Consider the following 27,741-nt stretch of genomic DNA (forward strand, 5'->3'; position numbering starts at 1 on the left):
CAGTCCCACCTCACGAAGACACGGGGTAAGAGCGCTCAGTCAAGTGTCTCCTTGGCCACTTCTTGACCATGACAGCGCAGAGTGAAGTCACACATTCGTCCCTCTTTGTTGTCTAGTTCGTCCCGGAGCTTCTTCTCAGGGTTTGGCTCCACACAGACTATCTGGAGACCTGATGGAGGATACCACTATCTCACCCCACCCCCCCAAATATCTCCTCCCCTTAATGAACTAAACTGATCTGGGACCGGCAGGTATCCCATTTCTCTCTCTCTCTCTCTGTCTAACACACACACACACACACACACACACACACACACACACACACACACACACACACACACACACACACACACGTGTTCACCAGGTTTTGCCGATCCACTAGCCACCACAACCTTATCTTATTCTTAATATTAAATATCAGTAGCTCCTTTAATCCGCTTTAATTTTCATGATTAGAAGTGATAGAAAACAGAACTAAAATACAACGAAATGATTCAGAAATAATTCAACAACCATCTTCGTGTGAGGAATAAAACAAACACCACAGCGTTTATAAAGGAACAGCGATGATGATTTTCTAAAGAAGTTTGACAGTCCAATTTTAATTCCAGTGCTAGGTGAGAAATACTGGACTACAGTCCTCCTCGAGCTGTCTCGGTGTTTCCTGTCTCCTAACGTCCGTGACGCTGAGATCCGTGGGGCCCCACCATCTGTTGCCGCGTGTTGTTGTCGGTTGCTCTGGAGGAGAGGGAGGCAATCAATAGCCTCCTGACTGGAACTGTGCGATGAATGACAGAACATGAAATGATTTCTAAATTATGTTTATTTATTGTTTTGTTACCGGACAGAGTCAACTGTATGTTCTAAATTATCACACAGCTGTTAAAACCGAAGCCAGTGTGACCTGTTGGCTGACTAAAAGAATTAGACGCTTCTTTAAAAACCTTATTGCGCCATCTTGTGGACATTGATTGGAACTGCATTCGACTTCCGGAATCTCCTCCTTCATACGTCACTGCTAAACAAAAGCCAAACTTTCAAACATGGCGTGAACTGGCATTTTCCGTATGATTGTCCAATCTCACAAAATAACACGGAGAAATACGGGCTTACTGTGGACCAGCGTGTCACGAGAACCCCTTTCATTAGCATAAGTTACGAGTGGGTGGAAACAACTCCCGCAGAATCACTGAGATGGCGTAAAAGTGGAGAAAGCCAAGTTTGTCAAAAAATAAAATATTAAAATAGTGGAAAAAAAAACCCTAAAAGAAAATAACATACATAGAAAAATAGATCTAGTAAAAAGCATTTACAACCCCCTCGAACTAAACCTCTTTTAATTACATATACATTTTGTAATAGAAATCTAATATTATATATATAAATATAAAATAACACGTGCATTTTAAGATATACTTCTTTTTTTCTCTATTGCTCTTTAGTACGGGGTGGCGTCGATGGCGGTGCAGTGTGGCGCAGAGGACGTCCTGATATTGAAACTGCAGACCTCTGAGTGAACCTCACCAGCAGGAAATACACCGGGCAGGCGGCGGGGAGCGCTCACATCGTAAAATTATCGCCGTTGTTTAGTCGCTAGTTGAAGCCAGCCGATTGGAAAGCCAGAAAACCCCAAGGTGGTGTAAACTTTCAATATCGTAGGTGCTGAAAAACCTAAATATCCACGCCGGCAAATGATACATAAGGTAAGTACGTGTTTAATTAAATGAGAAAACCGGCAGGCAGGTCAAATTAGTTATTTTTTTTCTCTCCTACTGTTAGCTCGTAGCTGGCCGCATTAGCTTGTTGCCGAGATGTCGAAATTAGGCGTTTTTGTTGTGTTTAGTGACGCCTAGCTTCGTCGTGACCTCCGTGTTGGTGTTATTGTACCGATACATTCTTCTAGCAACATAACTAGCGTGGTTCACATTATGATACCCGGGGCATTTTTGACCGGGGGTGGGTGGGTTATTTTCCGACGATATTGCTTTGATTTTTGTAGGCGAAAGCTAGCTGCTGTGCTGAGCAGGTGTTGTTGTTTTAGCAGTTCAACTATCAGCTGCCTTTTATGGACTTACATTCGGCGTAGCTCGGGCACGTCTACACGTGAAAAAGCAACGCCGGAGGGATTAGGCGTATTGACTGTACTGAAAGAACTGGGTCATAGTTGACGAGTAACGTGACTTTAATTTGCCAGTAAATTAGCAGGAGTTTAGCCGGCGGAGGATAGAGGGGCGCTGTTGGAGGGTTTAAGCAGCTCAGCGGGACTGCAGAGCCAGCTTTATAGCTATCCATTGATGTTGTCCACTATTTTAATTTTTTTTTTGTTAAGACAATGTTTAAAATGAAAAATGACAAATCTGTGTGCAAGCGAAAATTCTAAAACTGCCCCCGTTAAACAGCTGTCCGATAAATTTAGTTTCTTTTACTGAGTGGAGTGAAAACATTTGCTAATTTTCTGCTTAGCAGGAGCAAACGCTGGCATTATGACGGCTTCCTCTCAGCTGACTAAAACCATAGTTTGTTTTTTCCCACGATGTCATTGCATTTACAAAGTACTTTATATAAACAAACATCATGATGCTTTGCAGATGCCTGGTGAAGTTGATAATTTGAAGCCAAGAAAGAGGAAGAGCAGCTCTGAGACCAGAAACTCCAGAAAGGTTTGTTTTGTCTGTGTACATAATGCTGCAGATGTGTGATGAGTCAAAAAGAAAGGCAGGAGTTATAGTTATCTACAGCCCTACAGGACAGCTGTGAGTGGCTCCAAATTAACTGGATCTGATTACTGCAGTGGAGTCCCGCTGTGGTTACCCCAACATCATCCTAACTTTGTTCCTTAACTTTTGTATCATAGACATCTGCTGCAAGGAGGAGATGTGTGAAAAGTCCAAAGGCGAACTCGTCATCTGAGAGCAGCTCAGCAGTTGGGAACACTAAAGCAGCTGGTCCTCTGGAGAGAGACTCCTGCATCAGCTGTGAATGCCATCAGTCTTCTGGCAGGAGGAGGTGCTCAGCATCACCAGAGCATGAAGGACAGGAAGGCAAAGAGAACGCGCTGATGATGGGACAGGATTCAGACAGCTGTGTAATGAATAGCATCTGGGACAAATATGAGCCTGAGCATATGGATTATGAAGAAACGGGCAAAATCATGTTCCCAGATGATGACAGTAATCAGATCCTTCCTGTGGAGCAGTTCTTTGGAAACTTGGATGCTGTACAGGTGAGGCACGTTGGTTTTAATTCCTGGGGGAAATAGGGTTGTTTTTGTTTTTTTTTTTGTTTGGTAAAGAAAACGTCTGCTTACTGATGATCAGTTTAGAAGAATCATCATCCATATCTATTCATTTAAAGCTGCACTTCTAGGGTGTTTTGCAATAGACATGGGAGTTGAAAGATATGTTAGACTTGTTATACATTTGAACCTTAAAATTGGTGCATTATTGGATGTACCAAAAGGGTCTTCCTGCTAATAAAACACAAAAGATGGGCAATAATGTGCAGAGTAGAAGACCATGAGTTGTTACATAAAAGCCTCACTGTGCCAGGAGTCCCTAATGTATACATTATAAGTTCGCCTTGAGGTTTGGATTCTTTCTCTCAAATAAATATGATTGCAGAGTTTTTTTTCCTTCTCTTTTTCTGGTCTCACTCACAGTTAACATTAAATAAACTGACATTTCACCCTCTTATAAGCAGGGCTGGAGTAATAAGAGAGCAGTAACAACCCCTAGTTAGATTTGTTACTCACTGATAACTTTAATTTTATCCATACACATAGATTCCATCCCCCCACTCCCACCACATCTCTAGGCCCATCATTCCTGCAGTTATATCTTCAGCACAATTGGTGAAAATAATGTTGCATTAAATGAATTCTAAATACGGATTCATCCCACAGGATTTTCCTGAAAGATCATCCACGTCTTCTAGCCGCGCCCAAAGGAAGAACAGGAGGCGACATTACTACGCTCGAGAGGACAGCGATGAAGACGAGGTGGATTTCAGCGGCGTGCAGCGAGACGACGGGGTGGGCACTTAGTGAAGAGTTGCTGCTCTTATAACTGAGAAAGTTCTGCTCATGAAAAGACATTAAACCTCTCAGCACTTAGAAAACTACCTGCTCAAACATTGCATTCAATCAATAATTAGATTTTTAAAAAGTCATAACTGCAATAATAAAATGAAAATGGCCAATGTGAGTAAATGCAGTAATGTTTGTAAAATTATTGCTGAATGTATACTCACATAACACCTGGTGTAGCTATATCTGGTGTAACCATCACCGGTGTTTATAGCACTTTGTGTAGTAAATTGAAATCCTGAGTGCAGCTTCAGATTAGCCTCTGAGATACTAAAAAATGCTGGATTTAAGGTTGTTTTTCCATACAAATGAAAACTGATAAATTGCAAATGTTACATGCTGACAAGAGCAACAGAGTGACAATTTCAGTCCAAGTTAAGATTACATGTCTGTAACGAGGAGGGATGGAGCATGAACTTCTGTACTGAGAACTTTAATAGCACAAATTCATTGCTTAAGCTGAACATCATCAACAGTTTTCTGCATAAAAGTCATTATTCACCAAGTGTCTCTTCATCCTCAACTCGTGTGTGCTCACGTTTCTGGCAGCTTTAAAATATATAACACATCTGTATCGATACATATTCAATGTAATGAATTAATTTTCCCTGAGAGGGTTCTTCTAAAATTTGTAAAAGAGTGTTGTTTAAAAAAAACAAAAGGTTCCTCATACAAGACTGCAGTCTGAAAGACTGGATAATTTAAACCTGAGTGAAAATGTAATCTACCCAAGAGGTTAACAGTAATTGCACTAGATGTTGTCGCCTGTATTTTGTATATGACTGTTCTAAACCGTCCAAATATTTTATATATTTACTGCCTTATTTATATCAATTTGCTTTCCACATTCTATGCAGCATTCTCAGTAAGTGCATGATTCGTTATCATCTTTGTACTTAATTTGTGTACTTTACATCACAGTGCCAATACAGTGAACAAATAAATGAATTTCATGGTTTCTTAAGTGTGGTCGATCACTTCCAATATGAAATTAAAGCTCACTATGGTGGGTTTGGAACTCAAGCTGATGTCACGACTACGTCGAGAAGATTGCAAAGGCAAATTTACCTTTCCAGCTGATGTGATGGGTTCTTTTCAGAGTTAATTATTTACAAAGTTCATCAAACAAATCACAGTCCACTCATTTGTCACAGGACTTCAAGTCATGCGCCTTTTCTTTACTTTGGGCTTCTGTTTTGCTTTTAGATCCTTGGTGGCATTATTATAGATCTTCTTGGTGTCACACTGCAGGTTGTGAGCTCCTTTTTTGTGGCAGACGATGTGGACCAGCTTCAGGTTTTCCCTCGTGAACAGGAGTTGGTAGAAGTAGTTCAGGTTGATGTCAGTGCTCCTGTGATTCTGCAGAGCTTCCAGCAGAGCGGGAATAACTGTCCTCTTCTTTTCAATCCTGGAAACAAATTGAAGAATTGCATGAAAGGATGTAAAGCAAAAAAAAAAAAAACAAGAAAAAAACCCTCAAAATCTTGTAAATAAACTAAAGGTGGCGTGAACCTGTGGTCCAAATTCCAAGTGCTGAAGACAATCCTGCCCTCGCGGCTTCCATAGGGGTTGATAGAGTGAAGAGATTTGCACACTTTCTCATCAAATGATCCCTGAGGACGCAGTTTAGAGGAAGAGGAACTTAGTCTGAAGCACATCTGAACTTTTAATATTTTTGAGACATTTTAAATGTAATGACTGTTAAGCCGAGTTAAACACTACTTTTTATCTTTGCTCTGATGCTCACACCACAGCGCACTTTTGTCTTTGACTCTTCTGTTCACACACAACTAACCTCAGACAAGTCAGTTGGAGCAGATCCCAGGTACTCTGTACAGACTCAAGAGCCTTTCCCTCAGAGCTCAAAAGCCTGTCTGTGACAGTGTAAAACTCATGTTGCCTGCATTTGTTTCTCATGCCCATTTAACTCGGTTAGACCTCTTAATACCTCACAGCTTGTATTCTTGTAGTACCTGGCAGGTGAACCATCCCTCCTGAGTACAAAGGCGATCTGGTTGCTTTTCAGTCCTGTCAAAGTAGCAGCCATTACACTTGGCTGTTTTCAGCATTTCTGCGAGGCTCTGTGAGGTTTTCAAAAACTCTGCCCTCACTTTTGCTTTCTGTATGGATTTGGTGGCATCATCCAGCTGAGAAAAACAACAAAAAACACAACTGTTAGAACAGCTGACTGTAGAGCAATCCTGTAAAGACCTCAGGTGCAGAGTGTTACCTGGCTCCCAAGTTTACCTCTTTCAAGTAACCGCGTATCCTGCTTTCACAGTTGTACTTCATGTAGGCAGACTTTGTTTTAAATCGAGAATCAACACCTAAAGAGAAACACACATAACAAGATGCTCAACAGATTCATTTAGACTCGCATCAAGAGAAACATCTGTGAAAGAAGTGATCAATTAAACAGACATAGTCGCACTGCTCAAACATTTTCCAAATATAATGGTGTTGAGTCTTCACAATGCTTTTATACTGGAATAAAGACACAAGAGTGACTTAATCTATTCATGGTTTCCCAGTTCTCTAGTAACAGTAGCACATGTCTTATAGTGCTTTTTTAAAGGGATTTCTTTACATTGACACAATATTTGTAATACTGCCTGTGTACAGCACCATAATGGATTTTTAAAATCAATCAAAATGTGATTAAAGTGCAAATTTTCAGCTTTATTTCAAGGAGTTTGATCAAAGTGTTGCATTAACTGTTTGGGAATTCAAGTCATTTTTATACATAAGGCCCATTTTCAGAGGCTCAAGAGTTTGATTATTTATTTAAATCTATTTATTCATTAATTATTATAATTTATATAATTATTCACAGTACATGTGAAGAAGTAGCAAATTCCAGCAGAGAGGCGGGACAGCCTCCACCCTTCATGACCCGCATAGGTCAAGGCTCACCAAGCCTGTTAAATCCCTTGAATTAAAGCTGAAAGTCTGCACTCCAATCACATCTTGATTGTTTGCTTTAAAATCCACTGTGGTGGAACACAGAGACAAATTCACAAAACACTGTCAAAATTCCTACAGGCCTAACTGTACTTCTTTGAGCCTCGTGTAGACAGGCTGGGAGTTTGACCTCAAAAGAAGCCACGACAGGGAAAGTCACAGGAACTCTAAAACAAAACAAAGAGTGCTTCTCCAAGAGGATGAAGGCTGCTACCTTGGAACCAGTCTTCATCCTCCTCTCTGCTCTCCAGCTCCGACCTATCCTCCAGGTTCTGTAACAGGTCTGTCAGGATTTTACGCCTCTTTGAAGATTTCTCATCGGAGAGGAGCCCCTTCGCTGCTTCAATGAGGCTGTCGGCATGCCGGTCTGTGTTGAGTAGCTGACTGATGTCGCACACAACTAAAAATCAGATGCATAAAGATTAGGTAACATCACAATCATCCAGCAGTTTAGCTGACTGGGAGAATAAAAACACAAGTTTACAGTAGAAACCCTTGTCTGGTGTTGATCCTCCTACCTCCACTCCACGTCTGCCCTTTAGATAGAAGAACCAATTCGGTGTTATCCGCCAAAGTTGGGAAGAATTCCTCCGTCACTATTGTCCCGTCCTCATACAAGCAAACACGTGCACCAGAGAGTGGCACCTGGACTCGTGGAGAACATAACAGGTAAAAACACCAATGACAAATGTGTTGTGTGGACTAGAAGTAGAAGCTTTTTAGACCAGATAACTAATCTGTAAACTTGACATATTTCATAAGAGAGCCATATGTGAGAGTCTGCTCAGATTAAATGGATTTATTTATCCGATGTAAACTCTAATTAAACAAAATCCCTGTAGTACAGATTTCCACCAACAGATCATTTTCTCGTTGTTTCAGCGAGTTTATACAAAATGTGCCCGAGGCCATACTTAATAATGAACGAATTCTGCTCCCAGCCCATCATAAACAGAATTTAATCTAAATGGAGTAAAAAAAAAGCATCTTGAAATATGAACGTAGAGGCTACATGTCACTTTGACCTGAACGTGACATAACTGTTGCTTTTTCACTTATATCCTGTTTACCGAGTTCTCTAAAAATGATGCGAAAATTATTTTATGCCGTATCTTCTTCACAGTGGAGATGATCTTGGACCAAACCAATCACGTATCGAGTTACTACTAATTAGGAAAAATAAAAGCCTAATTTCTTTTGTTTACTAGCAGCGATGACGTTTATGTCACATCCTCTCAGATAAAAAAGCGGAACAGCCGTGTAAGGTGTTAAAAACTAACTAATTCCCATAAGACTCACCTGTAGCAAATTGCAGGCCTTCTTCAGTAGTTCCTTCACATCTTTTGCGGCAATTCCGTATTTCCTGTTTTCACTGTAACTCCTAATTTTGACAGGTTTAATTTTCCCGAACATTTCGCTGTTTTGTTTTCGGTTTGTACCTACCGCTTCCTTCTTCTTCCTCCTCTTGAGGCTCGGAGCAGCAGCGGAAGTGTGTGATTGCCCCCTGCTGGTGCTTTTCCTTACTTTCTTTGCTATTGTGGCGTGATTGGTGGTGGAAGTAACTTATATTTTTTTACATTACAATATTATCTTCATGGGAAAAACATTCCGCTTGTAGTAGACACACTGGATATCAATTACACGTTGTGAATATTAATGATTACAATAATAATGCAATTCAAATGGCTTTATTAGCGTTACAGTTTATATAGGCTATGCAACACTTGACAACAAGCCACACATCTGTCTTATTCCCTGTTGAAATCTTCTTTGGATTCCCAGCGTTCTGTTTTTGTCTTCCTATTTCAAACTACCAGCTTTTTTATCACTGGGCCAGTACTTGGTTAGGATTTTCTCTGCTATATATCTCTGAAAGTGGAGAACTATTTGGCCAGATCATAGTACATAGATTATTCTGACATTCTCTTTTCTTTTCAGTGCATAATTTGTTTTTCTGTCTTTTGTTTTTAGACAGCAGTGTTTTGAGAGAATGGGCAGCATGTGTCCTTCTGGGGGAACTGAGTCTAATCACCCCCCAAAATTAGCTCCTTATGTATTCGCCTTATTAGCTTAAGACTACAGCCACAGCTCCTCCTACAAATTATACTCTACTAATATATTACAGATAATTATTACATGTGTATATTTAAAAAGAAAATAACATTTATATTGCGAGTGTGGCAATAAACTAACTTTAAATTGGAGATGCTGACGTTCATACAAGACCTAAATGGAAAGATGAGTATTACCATAGCAACTGACGCAGCACTACGGGAAATACCAACTGAAAGGTATGAACGTTTAGAGACCGCCAATGCGAAGTTTTCTGTAGATTTTAAATTTCGGGAATAAAATGTAGACTTGCGTTAGAAAATACAATTCGTATATTAAGTATATTTTCAAATAATATTTCTCCCTCGTGAACGCTCCTGATGAAATAATTTATTACATATCCCCCCTTTGTTCTAAATGGTAGAATCTGATTTCAATATGGCGTCCACGGCTTAAACATCTGAACGGATGGAGAAGACTAAATTCAGAGTAAAACATTGGTTGCGTTCAACATTTCTGAGTATTTTTTGTTCAATGTCAGGCTAATGTTTATTTTAACTAAAGGACATGGTAAAAATAGAAGACATACCCAGGATGGCGGACGACTGGAAGCAAGTGTTTGAGAGGAACCGGGTGGTTCCCCCGCACAGCCAGACCGCAAGGCTGGCTGTAGAAAGCCGCTTCACCCAGTCCCACGGCTTCCAGCTCACCCTCAACCGTGTCACTGCAACTCACCTCCCACCCCAGGTGACTGTTTACAGTTAGCTTTCAGTGCTAATTAAAAACATAGAAACAACTCTGCTATAGCAATTCACTAGAGGTTTAGCAAACCTAAATTCAGTGTATTTTAATCTGTGAGCTTGACTTTGTATTGACTGTCAAAATAAAAGACACGATAAGGCCTATTCAGTATCCATCTCTGTGACACTGCGCCTGAAGAAATCTCGCAAAGCTTTGAAAAATGTTATATTTGAAGGCAACCATACATTTTTTTTAATCAAACACACAATCAATGTCATGGGATTATTAGTAAATTCGGTCTATATATAGAGCATCAAACAGTACCAAAGTGAATCTGACATCCACTACTTGCTGGCATTATCAGTTACAGGGATGCAAAACTGAGCATTCAGATATTGGGAATCTCATTCTGGGGTGTTTTTCATGAAGTTGGATAATAGTCATAAAGGAGGATTTAAGTTTAACTCTTCACTTGTTAACAGTGACTTTTCTAAGATGCATATGCTTCGTTTTTGCTCATAGGAGAAGGCAGTGGGAGAACAAAGTGTGACTTACCAACTACGGGCAACGCTGTTTGACAGAAATCATCAGCACTTTTTTGGGAACACATGGAAGAGCTCACCTCAGACAATAAAAAACAACAAGATCACTTTCAATGAGGTAACTCTTCTCTAACAGACATCCCACTGAAACAAGTTTACTCCAAACAGCACACAGCTGTTGCATATATATAGGCTCTTTTAAAAACCCCTCATGTTATTTTGGCAAACAGCAAGTAGATGATTATGTAGTAAAATCAATGTGTATTCATGCATAAATTCCATTCATTTAGGGCAGCCGTTATTTAATTAAAAGCAACTCAAAAGCTTTACCAATTAGCCGTCTTTAAATTAGCAGCATTGATTTCCCTGAGTTCTGCTATGCTCTTGAGGATCCTGTCAGCTAAAGCACAGCAAATTACAAACTGAAGTGATTGCCAATAAGTGATTCCAGTTGCATTTGATGACTTCGACTCTGTTTTCTCACCCTGCAAGTTGAAGAAGAGCTAATTTCCTTGTGACGTAAAAACTTAGTATTAGAGAGAACTTTGAGAAAAAGTTTCATAGAAAATATCATGATTGTATTACAGATGTGTGCCACTTTGTGGCAGTGATCAGTTAGTCCTGGAAACTCTAATAACTGAAAAAACACGTCATTCATTACATGGATAGAAAAATCACATATTATGTCCAGTATTGCTAGAAAGACCTTTTACTCATTGATTTACTAGTCTTTACTTATCTGACAGTGGTAATTGTATATAATGTTGTTAAGTGTAGTAAATAGCTTAGCCCCCCACCCCCCCAAAAAACCCCAAAACATTATACAAATTGAAAAATTAGAGTTTTTCAATTTTGTAATTTTTTTATTAAAAAATCCCCCTACTAGCCTGTTTTGATTTCGTTCACTTTGGATAGTGTAACCGGGTTAAAGTTGTGTGGAGTAGTATACAGTGTGTAGTTGTTCAGCTTAATGAACTAAGACAAACCGCACAGCTCATCCTGTAACAGCAGCGCCAAAACCAATAGGAGGATCAGACAGATGCATATCTCAGAAGTATGTGATCGCATCTCCCCATATCAGTGAGACTGATGTTTGCCTGCTGAAATTCATGTGTTATGGTGCCAAAAGTAGTAGTGCAACATCATCATGTTTCTCAATACTTTGTATTAGTTTTAGTGTCAGGTTCAGACAGAATGACCTCTGTGCAAAGTGAGGGAATTTTCAGCCGCCAGCAAATGTGTTTGAGCTAGTTTCATCTAGAAACGAATGACATGAGAGCTTTGCCCTTTCTGGGCCATTAGGTGAAGTCCAAACAGGCTGAAATAAGTGTGAGTGACCACATGAGACCGACAGCGGCAGGGCAAAAAAAAGAAAGATGTCCATTTGTAACTGTTCAGCAGTCCTGCTAAGCACCAGCTGGGGGGTTTTGAGTAAGCCATTGCCCTTGGAGATGCTGTGATTTGCTTTCTATGATTGTGTGACAACCAATCATGAAAAAAAAAAGCTGGCAGTGCAACATTGTGGAGACTCTGGTTTGTTGTGCTACTTTGGCTCAGCCTTCTCTGCTTCACACTCTCTCTGAACAGATGTGATTGAAAAATCAATCAACTCTTTTCACTCAAGACTGTGTACTAGCTACAGAAAACTTAACATCTAATAGTGCACATAGCAGGGTACCTCATTTAATGTGCTTGCAGTTGCAACTCATTAGTTATCTGTCCATGCACACAAGTGAACAAGAACAAACGTTTCTGCTACCTCACTGTAACTGTCATCATGGATTTAACTTGTGCAATCAACAAGTTCAGCAGTCCTGCTAAGAAATCAGCATGAGGTTGTTTGCAATTGATACACAAAACCTGCAAAAGACCCAGTGAACTATAAAATGGGCCAAGTAACTTGTGAGGAGTCTTTGGCCATGGTAGCATTTCTGCCTGGACTGAATTACAGTACAGCACACTGGAAGCCGGCTTCCCAACCAAAACTCTCTTTTTTGTTTACTCAAAAAAAAAATAAAAAAAAATAAAAATACAGTGGGCGTTTAGTGTTATCCTACTGTGTTGTGCTAGTGAGATATTGAGTCTCAGAAGATACCAGAGGCTTGTAGTACAAAGGAGGATTTTGTCTTATCCAGATAACTTCTTAATTAACCCTGAGTTTGCCCCCTGACCCTTCAATTCTCTGGAAAATAGAGACCCCATTGTTGGACGAGCCTTTGCCCACTGTACCCACATAGTAGGATGGGATAAAGTTTTTTTTTAAATAAAATCTCATATAGGAATTTCCCCCAGTAAGAATTCCCCCAGTAACTTCCAATTCTAGACTTTCACATTTATTCAGAGCGCCTTTGTATTTGTGGTTTTTGTATCAAATTTCCTACATTAGAAATCTGTTTTTTATTTTTATTCTTTGGTTGGTCTCAAACTCTTAAACACCACTGAGACTGCAGCTGAAAGAATAAAAGCTAAAACCTGTCTTTTAAAAATTAATTGAATTAAATACTCAACTAGAAAAATTTGCATTTCCTGCGAAAATGCTGTGTGGATGCCTTAACGCTGAAGCTGTCTGCTGAAAAGCTGAAAAAGATGACAAGTTGCAAAAAGTTGTATGGTGGTGGAAAAAAAATGTCAACCTGAGCAGGATTCGAACCTGGCCCTCCTGGGCTCAAGGCAGAGACTCATCTCACTGTGCCAAACTCACTCTCACAAGGAAAGAGATGGAGAGAATGACAATTATGGTGGAATGAGCAAAAGCTGCTGAGAATTGTGCTGATAAGAGGTAAAAAGGCTGATAATTTTGCAGAAAAGAGGTGAATCAGCAGAATTTCTGCAGAAAAGAGGCAATGAAGCAGAACTTTGAGCTGAAAAGAGGTGAATCTGCAGAATTTATGCTCAAAAGAGGTTTTTTCTGAAAACAGCTGAGATTTGTGATAATAACAGGTGAAAAGGCTGAAAATTTTGCAGAAGAGCTTAATAAGCAGAATTTGGGCTGAAAAGAGGTGAAAATTCTGCTAAAAAGAGTTCAATCAGCAGAATTTCTGCTGAAAAGAGTTCTGCAGAACTCTTTTCAGAATTCTGCTGAAAAGATGTTTTTGCTGAAAATAATTGAAAAAGCTGGGATTTGTGCTGAAAAGTGGTGAAAAAACTGAATATTTTGCTGAAAAGGGGTGAAAAAGCTGAAATTGAGTTAAAAAAGTTTAACTGTTAACTGAAAAAAATGTTGCCACAAGCGGGATTTGAACCCGGGCCTCCCAGTCTGAGAACGGCTGCTCAGCTCACTGAGCTAAAACACAGCTCAGCCCGGCAAGCAGAAATAAGTGACCACATTGATAATGTGTTCCATTCATTTCAATGGGCAAAAATATTGCATAAAAAATTCAATATCTCAAAAAGTATAGAAGTTATGAGCACCAAAAGTCATAGCACACATTAGCAGAAAGAGCAGAATTTTTTAAAGTTTGAACGGTGAAAATCGGCTGAAAACTGAGGGAGTAGTTAAACGGCAAAGAACGGAGCAACTAGAAGAATAAAGATAAAGAACTAGAAAAATTTGCATTTCCTGCGAAAATGCTGTGTGGATGCCTTAACGCTGAAGCTGCCTGCTGAAAAGCTGAAAACGATGAAAAGTTGCAAAAAGTTGTATGGTGGTGAAAAGAAAAGTCTGCCCTGAGCAGGATTCGAACCTGGCCCTCCTGGGCTAAAGGCAGCTACTCATCTCACTGACCCAAACTCATTCTCCAAAAAGAAGAGGTGGAGAGACGGACAATTCTGCTGAAATGAGAAGAAGCTGCTGAGAATTGTGCTGATAAGAGGAGAAAAGGCTGAAAATTTTGCAGAAAAGAGGTGAATCAGCAGAATTTTCTGCTGAAAAGAGGTAAAGAAGCAGAACGTTGCGCTGAAAAGAGATGAATCAGCAGAATTTCTGCTCAAAAGTGTATTTTCTGAAAGCAGCTGAGATTTGTGCTGATAAGAGGAGAAAAGGCTGAAAATTTTGCAGAAGAGGTGAATAAGCAGAATTTGGGCTGAAAAGAAGTGCAAATTCTGCTGAAAAGAGTTCAATCAGCAGAATTTCTGCTGAAAAGAGTTATGCAGAACTCTTTTCAGAATTCTGCTGAAAAGATGTTTTTGCTGAAAATAGTTGAAAAAGCTGGGATTTGTGCTGAAAAGGGGTGAAAAAGCTGAAATTGAGTTAAAAAAGTTTAACTGTTAACTGAAAAAAATGTTGCCACAAGCGGGATTTGAACCCGGGCCTCCCAGTCTGAGAACGGCTGCTCATCTCACTGAGCTAAAACACAGCTCAGCCTGGCGAGCAGAAATAAGTGACCACATTGATAATGTGTTCCATTCATTTCAATGGGCAAAAATATTGCATAAAAAATTCAATATCTCAAAAAGTATAGAAGTTATGAGCACCAAAAGTCATAGCACACATTAGCAGAAAGAGCAGAATTTTTTAAAGTTTGAACGGTGAAAATCGGCTGAAAACTGAGGGAGTAGTTAATCGGCAAAGAACGGAGCAACTAGAGGAATAATAAAGATAAAGAATAAAGAGAAACAGGAAAACAATAGTGTGGATGCCATGAGGCATCCACACAATAAAGAGAAACAGGAACTCAATAGTGTGGATGCCTTGAGGCATCCACACAATTATATTCCATCAGATTCTCCTGTGGCCTAATGATAGAGCTGTGATACTGATAAATCTGTTAAATTATACAATCAGTATTTTTGCCAGCTCTCTTCCCAGGCTTCAAATACGGTAGACTTTATTACTATAATAGATCTTGTCCAGTCTTATTGACTGCAAAGCACTTAAAGTGCTCACGTGTTTATATAGGACTTTTAGTATTAAACTGTTGTATAGTGCTTTCCCTCTCTCTCTCTCTCTCTCTCTCTCTCTCTCTCAGACACACACACACACACTCTGCTGCTTTTTCTGTAGCAGATGTGTTGCTTTCTGTCTGCATTGTGTGTTTAACAATCAGCTGATCTGCTACCAGTACACTTATCCATGCTTGTAATTGGTTAGCCAGTTGGTCTCCTGCACGGGAAACCCTGGGTTAACTTAGTGAGCTGATAACCAGGCTCGTGTGAGGGCTTATTCTGATTGGCGAATGTTAAAATCAGTCAATCCGGAAAACAGAGTTGCAGAGGGGTGCAACATAACTAAGATTGCCCTTTGGGACAGCTACAAGTACTTATGTAATGCTTGGTGCGATTTAGCACATGTATTAATATTTTTATGTTTATTGACTTGGGATTACAGTTGTATGCAGTTTCAGTCAAAGGTCAGATTTGTTGTGCTTTAGTCTTTACGATTCATTTTCTTTTTTTCCAAACACGGTTTCAGTCTGTTCAGAGTCTTTGAGTCTTTTCTTCTCTGTAATCAAGGGGAACAAAAACGGGGAACAAAAAAGTATTTTTGATGTCAAGCTGCATGGTGTACTCTGTGAAAGATCTGCTTTGATGATGAAATTTTCAATTTCTTATTGAAAATACCGAAGGGAATGTTGTGACAGCCAAAGACTTGAGATACAAAAGATAAAATATACCGCACTGATATTGAAGTGCACCGCAACTTGGATGATTTTCATCCGTTGGGTGGGTTTCCTACAAGAGAAATATACCAGGCCAAATCTTGATTGAGTGGCTGATGTCTGGAGTTAGTCCCCTAGGCGCTTCATGGTGTCGGCACGCTGCTCCAGATACTTAAGACAGGGACCAATTTTCGTATGTGGATCAATGAAAGAATCCATATATTCAAATGGAAAGATCTTTTCAGCCAGGAACCCACCAGCGACTTTCCTGTACTGTGAGTAAACTCATGATGGCAACAAGTAGCTGTTTTTTTGGTTAGGTGTGAGGATAGTTTGCCAGTGAAGCTCCCACTGATGCTTTAACATCTAATGCCCCTACCATGCAGTTTACTAGAGGTTCACTTTATATCAATGCTGGCAGCGTTGGAATTTTCCTTGTAATGTCAAGCCTTCTTTCTACTTTCAAACCAGAAGTAAGATCAGAGCTGAATCTGATAAATCCCCTCGATTTAAAAACAGTATTTTATTTCAAATGTAACTGTGCCGTCAATCCACACATCTACCCACCCACCTGCTTAAATCACTTTTTTAATGTAAGTGTGCATGCGGTGAAAAAGTTCAAGCTTTTATATTTCAGCCATTACTGAGATTTAAAAAGAGACGTCTTGTTAAATCACGACGTGCTGTTAGATTTGCTTGTAGATTAGTCCGCCAGTCAGCCATCTCATCTTAACAGCTACTTTAACACTGGATGTTAAATGATTTACAACTGAAGTGGCTGTAATGTGTCTTTTATGTATTACATGAATACATTATTTTAGTTTGCAAAGACTGCTACATGTGGTGATTGTGACTGGATGCCATATTGAAGTTCCACATTGCATGTTGCATTTTCATTTTAATTTATGCAAGTTTGCATTGTACCCCAAAATGGTGAGCTTCTGGTCCTGGCAAGCAGGGAGTTTGTTCTAAGGAGGTGCTTCAAGAGGACTGACAGCAGAGTCAACGTGTAAGTCTCAAAAGATTAGACAGAATTTTTGAGGTAATCTTTTTATTTGTGCTAAAAGCAAACAACTAACTGCAGATAAATTATGGGATACACAGTATTTTGCAACTGTTTTAGCCACTTTTTTTTTTTTTTGAATCCAAAGCTGCTATTGGTGAGGTGTCTCACAAATGAGACAGATGAGATGGCACATGACCCCAAAGTACTGCCAGAGCCATTCAGCAGATGGTATGACCCCTACAGAGCCCTGATGTCGTTACAAGAAAGTGCCATCTAAATCCAGAGATCTCTGGCAGCTTCTACAAGCTGCTGTAGAAGCACTGCTAAATTTTGGAAACAGGAATTATGTACCTCCCTCTAAATGAGAGAAAAGTCAGGTTTTTAATTTTGCATATATGACATCTTCTATAAGAGAATCTTGGGGATGCCACCTTCAGTTTGTGCAGTAACTAAAACCACTCTGATGCAGAATAGTCACCCTGCTGATGGTGGGGTTGTATTATCTTCTTGTCTGACGAGTGACTGCATTTACCTGCGAGAAGCTTTCTTTTGAAAAGCCCTTAAGTTGTGAACTACATAAGGTGCCCCTGTGTAGTCGCATTCCTTGAAAATGTTGTCTCCCTGCATCATATTTACTATCATTTACTGGGCATTTTGCTATGTTTGAGCAGATTTCTGGAGAACAGCTGGATGTGTGTGTTCTCTCTCTCAATCAAACATCTGAAGGTCTCTGCCTCCTGGTCGGAGGCCAGCGACCCACTGTTTTTATGATCGCATCAGAGCAATGCAAGCTCCTCGGTAGCTTCCAAATTTGGAGGTGCCTCATGAGTTTAGAGTGTTGTACATGGTGTTTTGAGAAACCCTTTTAATGGAAGGAGTACTGTGAACTGTGGCTGGCTGGTAAATGCAGAGTGTTGCATAAGTCTTTGTGCAGAGACACCAATGAGTCACAGCTATGGCACATTCATGATTTCCAGTTTTGTCACCATCTGTTTTCTCCCCTTTCCTCTGCGTGATGTTCTTTTGATCGAACAATATCTCACAGTGAATGGCCTTACTTTGATCCGCCGTAATAGTCATAGCCTGTATAAAAAAAAACTCCGCTTGGTGTCCCAATAAGCATCCAAATCCAATTATCCATCCAGGGTAATAATATAAACCACATCATATCCTATCATGATGATAAAGTGGGCCTGGCCCTCTCTGTGTCATGCCGCAAGAGCTCCACTAGCTTTTTTTTTTATTGGATTTGGCCCAATGCACTTGCATTTATGCTGGTGTTTATGAGTGGCAAATTGCTGTTTGATATCCAAATAACGTTGGGGGGGGGTTCTCTCCTATGTTACGGGAGCACAGGGAAAATTGCAAGGCACCCCCCTCCCCCCAGTCAGCCATGATGGATTGGTTTTAATATCTGGTGAAAACCTAAGATGCACGGTGATTAAAAAGAGAGCGCTTACTAGATCTTTTTCCCCCTCTCTTTGCATCTCTTTCTTTCCCGATAGAGGAATGACATCTTGTCAACTGTGCCAGCTCCTTCGTGGGTTGTTTTTAATTGTTAGGTCAGACTTATTAGGCTTTTATTTTGAAAGTAATGCCATTTTAATTGCCATGCCAAGCCTTCAGTGGGTCTGAAAAAGATTTATGCATGCAAAACAGAAACTACTGTGAAGTCCAGTCGTAGTTTCAGACCTTCTGAATCACAATGAACCTTGTTTTGTGATGTGTTTGACTTGTGTGTCAAATATGTCCCTTTTGAGAATTTTATTTTTTTTTGTAATCTTTTTGTTGTTGTACAACTCAATAAGTCCTGAATTATCAAACTTACACTTACTTCCCCGGTTGTTGGTTTTCTCAAATCATGACTCAGATTGTTTGGGAGGTATAGGGATATTTTAACTCTCCTTTGAACACATTGAGGCAAAGGGAACGCTGTGATCAGTAGAGGGCAATGTTGTGCTACAGATGCACAGCTGGAGGAGTCGAGAGAATGGTGGAGAGAGAAATGTGCATCTTTCTGCATTGTCTCTCACTGTGATCACTCCATTTGAACTCCCTGCCTTCACGGGGAGCCAGTGGTTTCTTCTCATATGTGCAACATTATCAGGCCGACAGATGGGCTTGAGAGAAAAGGCCAAGCTTTGTTCGTGTCCGTGCAACCTCTGTTTCTCTAGGTCTGCAAATGCTATTTGGCATTGCATGCTATAAACTAAGAGTAACATACACACACGCGTGCGCACACACACATGTTTATTCCTCACAATGTGACTAAAAACAGTACCCTTTATACCAGCATACGCCTCATCACACACACATTATTACATGACTTCAAAGAAGTAAAAAGCAGACAGTGCTTCACCGATGGGAAAATATTTAAACATCAGATGTGCAATTCCTCCACTTTTGTTTCTTGAAACGTTTTTCTCTTAAGAACAAACTACTTTCAAAGTGAAGAATCCCTTATGGTTCAAACTTGAGCTCTGAGTAATGAGTACAAGGCAGCAGACACACTCATCTGCAAAGTGTAAGTTTCTAAAACATACAATAGATTGCCAAATTTAAGCTGTCAGAGCTGTAACAAAGCCACAGTTAAAGCCTCAACCCTTCCTACTTTTCCTTGCTTTCTTAAAGCAGAGACATACTCCAGCAAGGCTTGCTCAGATGAGGGGGAAAAAAAACTTCTCTTTGAAGTCTGGTGTATTTGTTGTGTGCCATGCACAGTGTTTTGCAGTCTGCCACGTATGATTGCACACATGATTCCCAGCCACTCGACCGTGGACATCGAGCTGTCACATACGTCTTTTCGGAAAAATGTGACATGATCTAACTCTCATGTCCACTTTTCATGTCACTCCGTGAGAAGAGAAGAGCTTAACATAAATTATGTTCATCCCCGGAAATTTTAGCTGTTTTGGGTCGAATACAAGGAAACATCTGTAATGGTATTATTCCACTGATTCATTTCAGTTTAGCAGACTTTTTCTCTGATGATGGATTGCATGGCCTGTATGTTGGTAACCATACCAGTTTATGTATATTTTATTCATATAGCAAGAAATATATGCACTTAGCTGCCACTTAATTAGGTACACCTTGATAGTGCTGGGTTGTACCTCCTTTTGCCTTCATAACTGTCCAAATTCTTAGTGTCATGGACTTAACTAGGTGCTGGAAATATTTATCTGTGATATTGATCCATATTGACGTGACCTGTTCCACCACATCCCAGTGGTGCTCTGTTGGATTGGGAGCTGATGACTGTGGAGGCCATTTGACTACCAGCGAACTCACTATAATGTTAAAGTAGCCGGTTTTAAATGATTTAAGCTTTGTGACATGGTGTGTTAGCTGAGAGTAGTTGCACCTGGTGTGGTCTTCTGCTGCTCTAGACTCTCTGTTTCAAGGTTCAGTGTGTTTAGAGAAGCTCTTCTGCAAGCCTTGGTTGTAACAAGTGATTATTTCCTAACCTCCAGGTGAAAATCACATCAACAAGAGAGCTGCTGGTCACTTACTCCCTTTAAGCCTCTCTCTTCTCCATTCTGATGCTTGGTTTGAACTTCAGAAAGCCATTTCGACCATTTCTGCATGCCTAAAAGCACAGAGTTGCTACCATGTGATTGGCCGGTTAGATAATTGTTTGTTGCAGTTGAACGGGTTTACCTGATAAAGTGGCCAGTGAGTGTATATTTTTCAAATGCAATTCCATTAAAATAATATACCCTGACTGACTAAAAAAGAAAAACCCAAAACCGTCACACGGGGATAGGTATAATTGATGCTAGTATCTGTACTGGCTTTTATATTGAATTGATATTCATCCATAATTCTGTAAATAGAAGCCATTCTAAAAGGAGGCTATATCTATGCCACAGCAACTATTGCATTTACTGTGTTTTTCATTTACTTCGTTAAAGTTAGCCCACATGTTTTACCCTCTTTGCTCTAACTATAGTCCACAGATTGTAAACAAAGTTAGAGTGACTGGGAGAAAACATTAATTACACAGTAGGCAGTCTGAAAATGCCTAAAGTTAAAAGACTTAAATGACTCAGTGGTGTCCATATACTGATGAGAGGATGACAGCTCTGGAGCAGTATTTTAGCGCTAATATAATCATCAGTTGATAAGTCTATAAGTAAGTAAGTACATTTTATTTATATAGTGAATTTGAAATTGAAGTACAGTAAAAAATAAAAGGGTTCCTAAAAATTCATGGTACACACTATTTACATAAAGTAACACAACAACAACAATAACCTGTGCTTCAGCCACAGTTCCAAAGATTAGCATTTTCCAAAAGGTTGACAAAAAAGGTATATATTTAGTTTAGATCTGAAGAGAGTCAAAGCTGATTCTTATCGGAGGTCACATGGGAGGAGTACCAACTCCTTTTAAAATGAATTTCAGCAGCACTCAAGAGTGATTGGTAAGCAATCCTTAATGATTTTGAGGGAGAATATGGACATAGCATATGTATTGGGTATGCAGGTGCAAATAGTGCTTTACCGAATTCAGTACTTCATACTGGATTCTGTAATGCACAGGGAGCCAGTGCAAGGCTGCTAACACTGGAGCAATGTGATCTATATTTTGTGTCCCTGTCAGAAATCTTGCTGCTTCTGAGCTGGAAGAATCTTAACCACAGCATTGATTTGTTTGTCAAATTTTAAACTTGTGTGTCAAAGATTATTTCTTAATAATAAAAAAAAGAGAGTTAAAAGTGCCCAAGTTATTCATCAAGCTCTCAGTTAATAGTGGAGGAACAAACAATATGTCCTCTGTTTTGAACTTAGTTAACTGTATGAAACTGTAAGCCATCTATTTTTTAATATCCAAAATGTACTCATTGAGCTGCATGTGGAACAATGATTTTCAATATTTAAAGGTAAAAACAGATAAATGATATTGCAAAGAAAAAAGATTTTATGTTGGTAAATTAAAAAAAAAAAAACTGGTGGGAGGAACAAGAAAAAAGAAACAGACCCCAAGATTGATCCTTGCAGAACTTCAGATGTCATAACTCGTGATACAGAGGAATATTTTTTAGCGTTAACTGAGAGAGTTTTTTTTTTTTTTTTAGAGTGTTTGTGAGTTTTAGAACTTTAGACAAAAATGGCAGATTTGAGATAGGTGGACAATTACTCAGGACATCCACTTCCAAATGTAATTTCTGTAAGAAAGGCTGGACTACTGTGTGCTTAATACATACCATTTCAGTATATAGGACCATAAAAATATGATATTATATAACATAATAAAATTGTATCTGGTGTTAACGAACAGCAGATACAATTTTTAACTCACAGCATGAATCTTTTTAACAGATTTTATGCTTTTCACGTTTAATTTCATGGTGTTTTGTCCCTACTGTGTGGAGATGCCCTTAAATTGAAGCACTTAATTGAGAAAGTGCTTGCCTCATAAATGCAGAGTGAGCATTTTAATTTTAGGCCTGTCTTGATGGCAAATTGGTATTGATTGGTTTTTGTCCACTCAATTCATACATGAATCTGGCTACAAATTCATTTAATGTAAATTTGCAAAACAAAAACAGAACAAATAATGAATTGCTAAATTTATTTTGCAGCAATAACACTTAAAGTAAAAATAAACACCAATATATGCAATGAAAAGTAAGCCCATAAACCAAACAGAATCAAACATGCCACTATTTCTACCCCTGCAAATGTCCACAGATTGGTAAAACTTCTCACTAGATCACTCTATAATGAGTTATGGCAACATACTCATATTGACTACTACTGTCCTATGTTTAGAATAAAGCATTTTTTAGAAATAACACAATTATGGCTCCTAAGATTCATCTGGTGTATATCTAAAAATAGACCATAACTTGCACTAGTTTTAGATTTTATTAAACCAAAACAAGCTCTGCTGGGCCAAAGAAAAAATATCCATCTATACATAGCCATGGCTTTTTCCAGTATTGGTATTGCAGACAGGAAGCTGAAGCAGACATGTTAATTACAAGACAGCAGAGTGTAATTTACTCTTACTAATGGGCAGTAAAATGCATTGCTGGGAAAAAACTCACACTGGAAGAAGACTTTAAAATTCATATATTTAATAAATAACTTGCAAAATAACCTTGAAAAATCACTGAAATAAATGTGCAGCATACTCTGTTATGACAATTAGCAGTCAGTTATGTTTCATTCGCAGCTCAGTGGGCAAATGATAGAAGTTTAGCACAGTATAGTAGGAACCTAAATGCTTTCCTTGTTATTGTTTTTTCTTTCTTCTTTTTCAAACCCAAATTGTTTTGATCCTGAATTAAATTGTGGTACCAATAATTAAATTGGGAGGTTGCAAAATACTTTAACCGTTAGTGCTGTTGAAGGAGGTTCATAAGTTAAGAGGATCACTAAAGCATTGGCAAATTATCTTGAGGGGCACTTGAATGTCTTTATAGAATTTTATGTTGAGGTGTTCGATACCTATTAAGTATTTTCCACTTAAAACCAAAAATGTAAATCTCATAGTGGTTTTCAATTTGATCACTAAAGCCACCCTATCAGAATGGCTCCTAATGACTCTTAGTTGTTGATATTTTTCTGTGTGGGCCAAATAGCCTAACCTGAAGTTCAGACGGACACTGCCATTGCTCTTATGCTAATGGCACATACCTGACCATTTAGAAAACATTGTGGACACACTACTTGGTTTTTTGACCAGAGAGGTTTTATTGAGTTTAGAGGTCTGCTGCTGGCATGTAGATGGCCTAAAGAAGTAATGAAAAACTTTTTCCTTGATAGATATTTTGCTATTGCTTCAGTGGTTTTGAATATTTGGTCGACTACACATAGGTAATAAACTGAGAAGTTGGTTGCAAGACATTTATACATCACCTTTTGACTGCACCATTAAAGGCACTCAATCAGTTTATATTATAAACAGCTTTATTACTGTGTTATTGTATTTTTCATACTCACTGAACTTCTTTAATAATTTCTTTAGGACAGATACTGCCATTTTTCAAAGACAAGAAGCTGGCTGTTCTAGGAGTTCAGTGTTTCTCATTTCTGTCTTTAAAAAAAAAAAAGAATATCAGTAGATGCTTACAATGGTTAACACATTCACTTGGCAAGTGACAGGTTGCTGGTTCCATTCCAGCTGGAGACATGTATCCCATGTTGGGTTGCTTGAAGAAGGATGTCCGGAGCTACCTCCTGTGGTGACCCCTTGTGGCAAGAGAGTAGCTGAAAATAGCTCTACTATGCGCTATCTACAGTGCACAGGAATGTTTGGGGAAAATAGTATCACTTTGAATTGATTTTTAAAGCCAATTCTGCTTTTTTGGGTTGTTGTTTTTTTTTTTGTTTTGTTAATGATGTTCTTGAGAGCGACTATATTAAGTCAAAGTGTTGATGAGTTTAGTTGCATTCTTGGTTCTTTCTCTTTGTTGCTGGAAATATAACTACATCTGCTATATATTGAAATGAATTCCTTTTATGAATGTTTGCTTCCCCAGAATGACTCAAAAGAGAGCTCAGATAATGACTAGCTGTACAACACATATGTGGGTCTTGCTATGTCCTGTCTTCCCTTCTTTGTTTGCTTTTTATAGGGTATGGCACCTTCTCAAGTCAAAGTAGAAGGCTAATGAAAACCCTCTGTCTGAAAAGCTATATGATTGATGGATAAAGGAGCTGCCATGGCAGCATAGACAGGCCTTCAGCTTACCTCTGTGCTTAATTCCTTCTCCCGACTGGCATTCCACACTAAAAGATATACACTTCAATTATACATGGGGACGGTGGGGGCACAGGCTGCTCTGCCTTGCCTGAGAACTGATCAATATTTCAGCTCCAAGGGGACCAAACATCTAGCAGAGCAGCTGCTGCTTAACAGCTTTACACAGTAGAGTGGCACACCCAGTAATATGCAGCTATATACTGTGGGTGTGTGTATGTGTGGTCGTGGGATTTCAAGGGCCGCAAGAGCTACTGCCGAGGTGACAGTAGGGAGAGATGAGAGCCTTGAGGAGGTTTTAGGTGTGTGTGTGTGTGCGTGTGTGGCTGCTTTCTACTGTGTGTGGTGTGTATTGACTTGATTCTTACTTGACTGTTCTTTCTCCATCCCTATCTCATTTCTCTTTCTGTCACTCCCTCTTTTCCCTCCACAGACAAACACACATACACACAGAGCTCGTCCATATAATTCGGCTATCAGCTCTCCCCGGGGTCTGCACTGCCTCTGTGTGTGTGTTCAGACAGAAGAAAAGAAAGAGAATCTGTCTGTCTCATACTTTGTTGTTTCAGGCTTTGACATGTCAATTCAATCTTTACCTATTTGTATCTGAAGTCTGGCAGACTTCCTCTATTTTCTTTCATTGTTTTCTATTTCCTGCATTCCTTCTGTATTGTGATGCATCTCCAGGATTCAGACAGTGCCCACAGTTTGTTTGCGAGGCATTTCAGACAGGATTTACAAAATGTCAGGAGACCAAAACCTGGGTGACAAGCTAAGACTTAGAGCGAGTGCTGAGATCTGTTGCTGGCAAAGCTGGGATGTTGTAGAATTTTGTCGGAGTCTGAGACAAAGCTGCAAACAGATGCACACAAACTGAAATGGTGGAAGTCAGAAAATGATTGTGAATGTTGTGCTGATCATGAGGTTTTCATCGTGTGCTTTTATATATTATGGAACCTGAAGTCAGTGTGGATCCCAAAAGTTGTTGTGACTGTCACGGCAGCAATCCGAGTAATGGCATTGTTCTTAAATCTTGTTCTTAAAGGTGGGAGAACTTTCCTGAAGACTACTTAAAGAAATGACAAGAAAACTGGCCTAGGAGAGTTCAGGCTGTGTTCAAGAAGAAAGGTGGTCATACCAAATATTGCCATTCAAGCTTCACCATTTATGGTTGCACATTTCAATGAACTGCTGCAACTATTTCCCACTTTCTTAACAACAGAACTGAGGGGTGGTTTAAGACTTTTGCACAGTAGTGTAAGAAACATATCCAGAAAGGTTTTTGAAATTTGTTATCGATCAGGCCAAAACGTCAACATTTCTTGATGTTAGTCCTTTCACCATTTGAGCAATGTGATTGGTTACAGCTATGTGTATGTGATTTAGTGCTGCAAGATGGTAGACATAGACAACATAGCACAATAGACATTCTAGTACCAGAAGACTTAATGCACATTCAATATATTTTAATTTCACATTTTGTTCCTGTTGGATGTCATTTTGAAAGGATTTCATCACTTTAAATTTTATTAAATAAAACTAAAAATAAGAAACCTATCACCAGATACTTTTCTCAAACGTAAATGGTTTATTATTCTAGTATTCCTTATTGACAATTCCTGATAGTGAATTTATAATCAATAAATTCTGATTTAAATCAGAAGCTGTTTGAAGAAAACAATTAAATTCTACATTTTTGATCATCCCTACACATTCATATCAACAGAAGTATTTACATTTACTTTCAGTGGACGGAAAGTAAATGTAGTTCTTACGATAAAAATGTAAGTATACTTATATTTTAAGTGATTTCACTAGCTGTTAAAGTTTTCTGTAGTAAAATAGCCTAAGACTGGGCTTTTTGAACACTGAGAATTACTGCCCTGTGAAAGTTCTTGCTGGATAGAAATCGCATCACTGTCACCTCATTCCTCAGAGGGATTCCACATAATTGGGCTATTTCTCCAGTAATTGCTGCAGTCCTCTTTGCCTGATAGCTCGGCTTTTGCCTGTCCTTCACTTGTTTTTTTCCCCTCTCTTTTTTTGTCCTTATAACATATCAAACCTCTTTTTTAAAACAACTTCAGCCACATTACACATCTCCTGGGATGCAGCATTTATTACCACTGTGAATGCAATCCAAGCCCCCCCCCCCCTTCACTTAAACCCATCAGCAAAGTGATAGAAAAAAAAACACATTTTCTCATCAGCTCCAGTTTTTGTTCTTTTTTTCGACCAGCTTTAGGCTCTCACTTGCTGCATCATCTGTTTTCAGTGTTCCAAAAAGAACTTTTCTTTATAAAGTATAGAACATGACAAATTTATTAGGCCACCTGTTCAGAAAACAGTAAGACACAAATATTTAACAAAATCTGTCAAAACCTTGTTTAAAACTAAAAATTCATGGATAAAAAATATCATTTTGATTAAAGAGCTCGCACCTACTGTTGGATTAAACATTACAGACATAACAGACTCTGTCCATTTTCTTCTGCTTATCCTTTTCAGGGTTGTGGGGGGCCTGGAGCCTATCCTAGTTTCTTAGGGCAAGAGGCAGGGTATGCTCTGGACAGGTTGCCAGTCTGTCGCAGGGCTAACACATAGAGAAAGCAACCATTGGCACTCACATTCACACCTATGGGCAATTTAGAGTTACCAATTAACCTATCCCTACTAACTGCATGCCTTTAGAATGTGAGAGGAAGCTGGAGTACCTGGAGAAAACCCACTCAAACACAGGGAGAACATGCAAACTCCACACCTGATTTAGTTAATTACCAATATTGATATAAACCTTACATTGGGTGATGATTTAATAAACTTGTTAAGTTTTCAAAAGCTTATTTTGGCAAAGGTAAGAGTATAAGTGCTAGTCACTTATTCAATTCCACATTTATCCAGGAACAAAAACCACTGCAGCTGGATTCGGTGATCATTTTTCATAACATGATTAAGATCATTTCTGTGCTGGAGCCCAGTGTGCTTCACATAGATGATCGTTTTCTGACAACGAAGAATGACGGCTGACATATCTGTCCTGTTGATACTCAACAGACTTTGGACCTGTGAGGACCTCTTGTTTAAAGTGTTTTTTGTCTGTCATAC

General features: G+C 39.2%; 3 protein-coding genes across 4 annotated transcripts in view; 2 read left to right on the forward strand and 1 right to left on the reverse strand.

The window, feature by feature from the left end:
- The first annotated feature begins 1,458 nt into the window (after positions 1–1,458).
- On the forward strand, positions 1,459–5,165 carry lg20h1orf174 (linkage group 20 C1orf174 homolog). The gene is made up of 4 exons (XM_063463097.1): positions 1,459–1,703; positions 2,589–2,660; positions 2,855–3,223; positions 3,902–5,165. The coding sequence occupies exons 1-4, from the start codon at positions 1,692–1,694 to the stop codon at positions 4,040–4,042; spliced, it is 594 nt and encodes a 197-aa protein (XP_063319167.1). The 5' UTR covers positions 1,459–1,691; the 3' UTR covers positions 4,043–5,165.
- A 77-nt stretch (positions 5,166–5,242) lies between these two features.
- Positions 5,243–9,115, reverse strand: dffb (DNA fragmentation factor, beta polypeptide (caspase-activated DNase)). The gene is made up of 7 exons (XM_063463096.1): positions 8,345–9,115; positions 7,564–7,690; positions 7,260–7,445; positions 6,332–6,411; positions 6,058–6,231; positions 5,597–5,697; positions 5,243–5,492 (listed from the first exon to the last, which is right to left on the reverse strand). The coding sequence occupies exons 1-7, from the start codon at positions 8,456–8,458 to the stop codon at positions 5,243–5,245; spliced, it is 1,032 nt and encodes a 343-aa protein (XP_063319166.1). The 5' UTR covers positions 8,459–9,115.
- Positions 9,116–9,371: 256 nt separating this feature from the next.
- The window catches only part of LOC134617980 (nephrocystin-4-like), a 178,562-nt gene continuing 160,192 nt past the window's right edge, over positions 9,372–27,741 (forward strand). The window contains exons 1-2 of one of the 2 annotated variants that reach the window (XM_063463095.1): positions 9,372–9,844; positions 10,361–10,498. In XM_063463095.1, the coding sequence (XP_063319165.1) occupies positions 9,665–9,844; positions 10,361–10,498 (318 nt within the window). In that variant the 5' untranslated portion in view covers positions 9,372–9,664. The remainder of the gene's footprint in view (positions 9,845–10,360; positions 10,499–27,741) is intronic. The other variant, XM_063463094.1, reaches the window with a different exon arrangement.

The sequence above is a fragment of the Pelmatolapia mariae genome, linkage group LG20 (assembly GCF_036321145.2).
Source record: "Pelmatolapia mariae isolate MD_Pm_ZW linkage group LG20, Pm_UMD_F_2, whole genome shotgun sequence".
In the NCBI taxonomy this organism is placed as follows: Eukaryota; Metazoa; Chordata; class Actinopteri; order Cichliformes; family Cichlidae; genus Pelmatolapia; species Pelmatolapia mariae.